We start from the raw sequence: 7200 nt of genomic DNA, 5'->3' as shown, positions 1-7200 counted from the left end.
ATCTCCTCACCTTCTTTAGGGCATTGCTCAAATTCCATATTTTCCATAAGGCCTTCTCTTATCACTTAATGTATAGTCAACCTTCTCCATCCTTTTCTACTTCCTCCTTCTCCACTTCCACACTCTCTTATGATCTATTTTTTCTTTTTGCTATTGCACTTACCATCTTTTAAATAAAATAAAAATATTTCTCAGGTTTGTTTATAAGTCTCCTTTCCTTCCCCTCTAGAATAGAAGCTCTCCAGGGAGAATGTGGGTGGTTCAGTTAATCAACTGACTCTTGATGTCAGCTCAGGTTTTTTTGTTTTTGTTTTTTTTTTAAGATTTTATTTATTTATGAGAGACACACACAGAGAGAGAGAGGCAGAGACACAGGCAGAGGGAGAAGCAGGCCCCATGCAGGGAGCCCGACTTGGGACTCAATCCCAGATCTCTAGGATCAGGCCCTGGGCTGAAGGCGGCACTAAACCGATGAGCCACCCGGGCTGCCCTCCGCTCAGGTTTTGATCTCAGGGTCGTAAGTTCAAGCCCCTCACTGAGCTCTACGCTGGGCATGGAGCCTACTTAAAAAAGAATGTAATGTCTCCAGAGCAAGAACTCTGTTCGTTAATGTGTCCTAAGGATATAGTATGATGGCTGGCACATAGTAAGTGCTCAATAAATATTTGTTGAATGAATGAATGAATGAAAAATGTGGATAATACCTAAAGTTATTTTAGGGATTAAATAACATGCTAAGATTTTGACACACAATAGACATCCAACATATGTTAGATTCCTACTTCCCTTCCCCCTTCCCCAAATCTGTTTCCCACTTGCCTCCTCTTATAGCACTGCTCCTTCCCCCTTGTCTAAAAATTTTCACCAGGGGATCCCTGGGTGGTGCAGTGGTTTGGCGCCTGCCTTTGGCCCAGGGCGTGATCCTGGAGACCCGGGATCGAATCCCACATCGGGCTCCCGGTGCATGGAGCCTGCTTCTCCCTCTGCCTGTGTCTCTGCCTCTCTCTCTCTCTCTCTCTCTCTCTGTGTGTGTGTGTGTGTGACTATCATAAATAAATAAAAATTAAAAAAATAAAATAAAAATAAAAATTTTCACCATTCTGGGCTCTCCTTTGAGTTTAAATCTAGGAAAATCCAACAGAAGTCCACAGATGTCATCTGAGAAGAAAAGAAACCCTGGGAGATCAGCTTTACCTACTGCCGAACTGTTTATCAGATTAACAAAGGGTCACCCACAGAAGCAGAAAACTCTAAGGAGATGGATAGGTAAATGTTTTTGTTGTTGGAGTTGGAGATTTACTGCGACTTTTAAAATAACCTTAACTGAGGTCTAATTTACATACATTAAAATATACACATTTTAGGTGTACTATTTGATGAGTTTTGACAAATGTATAGGTAATTTGGTATGAAGTGGGAAGGCATTAAGGTCACCTGGGATTATGTAGGTCCAGGGATTCAGCAGGGATCCTAGCTAGGCAAGAGAACCTCAGGGCTCTTAGAAAACATACCCGAGGGTGGATCCCTGGGTGGCTCAGCTGTTCAGCGCCGGCCTTTGGCCCAGGGCGCAATCCTGGAGTCCCGGATCGAGTCCCGCGTCGGACTCCCGGCGTGGAGCCTGCATCTCCCTCTGCCTGTGTCTCTGCTTCTCTCTCTCCCTATGTCTATCATGAATAAATAAATAAAATCTTTGAAAAAAAAAAAAAAGAAAAAGAAAGAAAACATACCCGAACAGGGACAGGTGGAGACCCCAGGGCTAACCTGATATTCCTACGGTCTCGATGCACCAGAATCTGAACCTCCAGAATGTCTCACAACTTCGTGGCACCTCTTGGCCCTCCTGAGGGAGTGTACCAGTTCCCTTTCACACCAGTCTCACCTGTCTAAGCCAGGAGCAGTGACCTGGGACTGAGTCCTCCCCCTCCTCTGCTCTGCAACTATCCTGTCATCACCCACACCTCCAGTGGGGGTGGGAGGGGTCCGCGGCAGCTAAATTTCACCGCTGCCACGACGCCCACTGGGCCGGATTTTCTCTCTAGCCTCAGTTAGAAACCGTCTTTGGTCCGCAGCAGTGCTGCAGGTGGGAAAAAAGCAAAAGCGGTGCACCGGTGCACCGGGTGTTGGCGTCAGAAATACTCCTTTGGGTACTCCATCCTGCGGCCCCTGGCGGGTTCTCGGCCTCTGGGGCACAATCTACAGAGCCAGCCCAGCAATCAGGCCCTCTCCTGCCCCTCTGTGTCTAAAACCCCCTAGAGGTTGCAGACTCAGCTTCACTTAGAGACAGGCAACTCCAAGCTCAGGTTAGCTGGGCAGACTGAGGCAAAACTGGGGATTCTGGATGAGGGGTCTAAGGTTGACCTCCCCATAACTGCGGTAGCCCCTTCTGAGAGCCCAAAGCGGTGGGTGCCAATCCGAGAAACCCATGGGGGTGGGTCTGCAAAGAAGTCTGGGGGAGAGGGACGACTGGGTGGCTCAGCGGTTGAGTGCCTTGCCTTCAGCTCAGGGCGTGATCCCGGGATCTGGAATCAAGTCCCACATGGGCTCCTTGCAGGAAGCCTGCTTCTCTCTCTGCCTGTGTCTCTCCGCGTCTCCCTCTCTCTCTCTCATGAATAAATAAAATCTTTAAGAAAAAAGTCTGGGGGAGCAAAGCACCGCCCACGCGGCAGGGACACCTCGGGGGTGGCGCTGCTGGGGGTGGGGCCAGGGGTGGGGCCTGGCGGAGGGCGGGGCCCACCTGGGCTACCAAGAGTGCCAGCCTAGCCCTGCACAGCAGAGCTGGTGGTGGCCCTTGTTCTGCTTGCGTTCGGCCTCGCAGCCATGGAGGGACCCCGGGAGCTTCTAAGTGGGAAGTTCCAGCTCTGTTTCACCCCCTCTGCCGGAACCAGCCTCCTGATGCTCCGGCTGAACGACGCGGCTCTGCGGGCACTGCAGGAGTGTCGGCGGCAACAGGTGCGGCCGACCGGATCCCCATCTTCCCTAGCCCCTACCCCTCGGGATCTCGGGCCTCAGCCAGTGACCCTGGCGAAGGGACCTGGGCATGGGAAGCGGCATCCGCAGGCTCCGACCTCGCCACTTCTCCAAGTGAAGCCAGCGAGGCAGGTCCTCCCCGGCACCCGACGCCGGATCCTGGGAATGCCACTTCACCTGTGCTCAGTTCGCATCTGCTCTCCTCGCAGGTTCGGCCAGTGATCGCTTTCCAAGGCAACCGAGGGGTAAGTGCGGGCCTGGACTGTGTGAAAAAGGTGGGGTGCGGGGAGAACAGAAGTGGAGGCCGGGAAGGTGCAGTCAGTGCAGGAGACTGAGAGCAGTCACGGTCTGAAGAAGTTCCGAGAACTGAACCCCCGAGTGGAACCGGAGGGCGCTGCTAGGGTGGTGGTCCCAGGAGGCTGCGGTTAAGGAGACTGCCTCTCAGTCTCCTGGGGAACTCAAGCCCAGCTGCACCTGGTGTACTAACGAGCCCCGTGGGACCCATCTTCAAGCTTAGGTTGGCAATGGGAGGAAGGGGAGGGGCTGACTTCATAGGGCTTATGGTTCTCCTTTTGCCCTCAGTATCTGAGGTTCCCAGGCCCTGGCTGGTCCTGCCTCTTCTCCTTCACCGTGTCCCAGTGTGGCCAGGATGGCCCTGGAGGTGGCTTGGACCTTGTGTGCCAACACTTAGGCAGGTAAGGGGAACAGGTACCAGGCAAAAAGGGTTTGTGCAAAGTTGGGGAGGCTGATTTCAGAAGTGCTTAAAAGTTCTCCACCCTCCTGGGATTTTTCCACCACCCCTTTCCAGATCTGGGCCTAACCACCTCCACTGCCTGGGCCCACTCAGGGAGCGCCTCACTATTTGGGCTGCCATGGATTCTATACCAGCCCCATTTTCAGTTCGGAGACACATTCTGACTGACAGTACCAGAGATCCTGACAGCTGGCAGAACATAGGAGACTATTCTGAAGAAGACACAGTTTCACAGCCACAGATGGCACTACAAGAGGTGAGGCCAGAAACTGCAGGTAGTTGGAATAAGGTGGGGCAAAGCCTGAAGCCCAGGGAGCCAAGTGCCCCTGCCACTTTCCCTGCCAGGTGCCAGATCCACTGGCAAGCAGCCAAGGACAGTCACTCCCAGGATCCTCAAAGGAACACATGGCACATTGGGAAATGAGGTACTTGGGGCAGGGTGGGACTAACCTGGGAAGCCCGGATATTGTCTTCCTTTCTAATCTCCACTCTAAATGCTGTAATAAGAGATCCTGGTTTTCATCTCTCCTGTTCCCCCTTCAAATATCCTAGAAACCAGACCCATCTTCCAAACAGAAAACCTGATCAGGCACTGCCTTCCTCTGAGAGCCAGAAACATTTGGATAAGGCAAGTTCTAATAGCAAGGCCTTTTCAAAAATCTTTGTCCAATCAAGCTAAAATTTTAAAATCAGGAGCCTTCATTCTGATGCTCCCAGTGCTCATTCTACGAAATTAATTTTCAAGAGTAGGGCAGACTAGGCTTCTGGCTTACTGTTTATGTGACATTTACCCCCAACAGAAGCGTCCAGCACCTGCAACCAGTATAGGACTAAAAGAAAAGAGGCTCAGACCTCTCCCTTTAGCTCCAAGTCCCCTACAAGTGCTGCCCAGTCAGGACCTACAAGAGGGAGAAGATTGGGAGCAAGAAGATAAAGATGAAGACATTGGCCCCAGGCTAGAACACAGTCCCTCAGTTCAAGCAGGTGAGATAATGAGAAAAGGGTTAAACTGCCCTAGTGGGAAAAAGGCCTATATAATCACTTTTGTGTCATCTTGTTTCCTTCCTAGATTCTGAATCCCCAAGCCCTGAAGAAGTACCAGATTATCTCCTGTGAGTCCCCTGCTACTTCCAATTTTATCAAACCTTGTGCATATGTTCTGGAAGCTGGAAGCTTTCAGGGCAATGAAACTGAAGGTGACAGCTCTCTGCTCCTGGCAGGCAATACAGGGCCATCCACAGTGCAGAGCAGCAACATGCTTATGAGCAGGACTTTGAGACCGATTATACTGAATACCGCATCCTACATGCTCGTGTTGGGGCTGCAAGCCAAAGGTTCATAGAGCTGGGAGCTGAGATCAAGAGAGTTCAGCGAGGAACTCCAGAATACAAGGTAAGGACTGGACCCAGGTTAGCTTTCTAGCTTTATTGCCCATATACTCCCTGCTAATTGCCTTTAAGACTATACAGTGACCAAAGTGACAAGTCAGTTTTGAGAGAAAAATTAATCTCTCATTTGGTAAAATGAGATTGGAAATCACTTCTCTCAAGAAAGCTGGAGCTTTTTTTCTCAAGGCTAAAGTTGGTGCTAGCATTTTCTTTGTTTCAGATGCTGGAAGAAAAAATAGTCCAGGAATATAAAAAGTTCAGGAAGGTAAGATAAGGTCTGGGAATGGTAGCAAGAAGGAAGAAATGGTAAATTTTTTTTTTTTTTTTTGACATGGATGCTTTTTCTCTGCAGCGGTACCCAGGTTATAGGGAAGAAAAGCGTCGCTGTGAGTACCTGCATCAGAAATTGTCCCACATTAAAGGTCTCATCCTGGAGTTTGAGGAAAAGAACAGGGGCAGCTAAAGCTGTCAGAGGGCTCTTTACCCTCTCTCTGCTCAGAGAGATATGAAGGAACAAAACAGCTATAAACTACACAGAGTGCAACTGTCTGCTCTTCTTATTGCTGAGTCCAAGTGGCAAGTACGAGAGTTCTTCTAGATTCTTGAAGGTCTTTCATTGTTGCTGTATTTTACTTTTTAGAGTTTGGGCACAGTCCCAAGACTCCAACAGCTAGGCCCAGGTGACTAGGAAGAGTAGTAGAGGCTTGGCTTCTTCATCTTTAGTTCAGCCAAGTCATGTTCAAATCCTGAAAAATGACACCATTTCCAAGACAAGTTACCTTGAGAACATTAAAATTGTGCACTGGTAGCCTCCCTAAAGAAACAGTAAGGAGAACTTTTGATAACAAAGCTAAAATAACTTGTGATACATCTGGATATAATGGGAAAGGGCTTGGTTATTCCCCTATGTACTGAAAGTGAATTCTTTTACAAACATGGCTGAAAAATGAAAACTGTTTGCTTCTGTGTCCTCTTTACAAGTTTATATGCTTTCCTTAAATCCAAGGCAGTGGTTCTTACCCATGTATGTCTATCTGAATCACTTCTTAGGTGCTCTAAAAAAATCAGATCCCCAGATCCCAGCCCAGGTCATATGAATTAGAACCTTCAAGGTTATAGTTAGGCATCTTTACTTTTTCAAAGCACTAAGGATGATTCCGATATATATTTAGCTATAAGGCTCTATCAAATCCATTTTATAACTGACAGCTAGAGGTTACAATAGGAATAAAGATCTCTTTTTCAAAACATAGAGGTTGAGGATCCCCAGATAGGGCTCCTATCTGTAATTAGCCAGTACTGAAAACTTTAACTGCAGATAAGAATTAGATATACCCACAAGAAGAGGGAAATTCATCTGAACAAAAGATCACATCACTTCTATCCTTTTTGTTCCTCATTGTTGCAGAAGAAAGTGGATGCTTCATTCATAACCCAGAATGATACTGCCTTTCCCAGTTCCATTAATGGGCCGTACCCTGGGGTTTGGGGGAGAGAGCTGTACCCAGCAATGTCAGCAATTCCTGAAACAACTTGGATAGAACCCCAACCTGATGCCTCACCTATCCAGGGCAGTTTTGGGCAGAGACTAGCCCTTGGCAAATATAAACATGCTCAGCTGCATGGCAATAGTCAGTAGTAATCCATTCTTACGGTATGAGCAGGGCCAGAAACAGAGCCCAACAAGAAAGATCCCTCACCTGCTCTAATCATCAGGCTAGGGGCCTGGGCCCTAAAATGTAAGGATAGAAAGTGATGAAATTTGGAAAGGATTTACAGGTGATAACTCTGGACTCAGTTGGTCTATAGCAGCACTGACCAATATGGCAGCCACTACCTCTATGGGTGACTATATCAATGAAAATTTAAAATATAGTTCTTAGTCATATTTCAAATGCTCAGTAGCTACATGTATTAGACAATGAAGATTATAGAATATTCCTAACATTGCAGAAAGTTCTATTGGACAGTGCTGATCTAGAAAACCTTGGTTCCCCATCTCTTATAAAAAAGACAGATTAAAGGGGGCTTATTTATTGTCACTGTTCCAAATGTACAAAAAAAATTAGAAAATAACCCCCCAACTCAGTC

General features: G+C 47.9%; 1 protein-coding gene across 1 annotated transcript; it reads left to right on the top strand.

Annotated features, from left to right (window-relative positions):
- The first annotated feature begins 1013 nt into the window (after positions 1–1013).
- On the top strand, positions 1014–7185 carry ELL3 (elongation factor for RNA polymerase II 3). The gene is made up of 12 exons (XM_055316742.1): positions 1014–1266; positions 2816–2949; positions 3177–3212; positions 3550–3662; positions 3776–3977; positions 4067–4146; positions 4274–4349; positions 4522–4705; positions 4791–4833; positions 4942–5113; positions 5330–5374; positions 5462–7185. Exons 1-12 carry the CDS (start codon positions 1152–1154, stop codon positions 5570–5572), a joined length of 1311 nt encoding a protein of 436 aa, XP_055172717.1. The 5' UTR covers positions 1014–1151; the 3' UTR covers positions 5573–7185.
- The last annotated feature ends 15 nt before the right edge of the window (positions 7186–7200 follow it).

The sequence above is a fragment of the Nyctereutes procyonoides genome, unplaced genomic scaffold, assembly GCF_905146905.1.
Source record: "Nyctereutes procyonoides isolate TBG_1078 unplaced genomic scaffold, NYPRO_anot_genome, whole genome shotgun sequence".
Classification (NCBI taxonomy): domain Eukaryota; kingdom Metazoa; phylum Chordata; class Mammalia; order Carnivora; family Canidae; genus Nyctereutes; species Nyctereutes procyonoides.
This window is presented reverse-complemented; position numbering and strand designations above follow the sequence as displayed.

What these genes read in the sequence shown, in the direction of transcription:
- ELL3 (XM_055316742.1), top strand. Translation starts at nt 1,152, where the DNA reads ATGTCATCTGAGAAGAAAAGAAACCCTGGGAGATCAGCTTTACCTACT. An exon ending in AACTCTAAGGAGATGGATAG is followed by an intron (nt 1,267 to 2,815) that starts GTAAATGTTTTT and finishes TCGGCCTCGCAG; the next exon opens with CCATGGAGGGACCCCGGGAG. An exon ending in CACAGATGGCACTACAAGAG is followed by an intron (nt 3,978 to 4,066) that starts GTGAGGCCAGAA and finishes TTTCCCTGCCAG; the next exon opens with GTGCCAGATCCACTGGCAAG.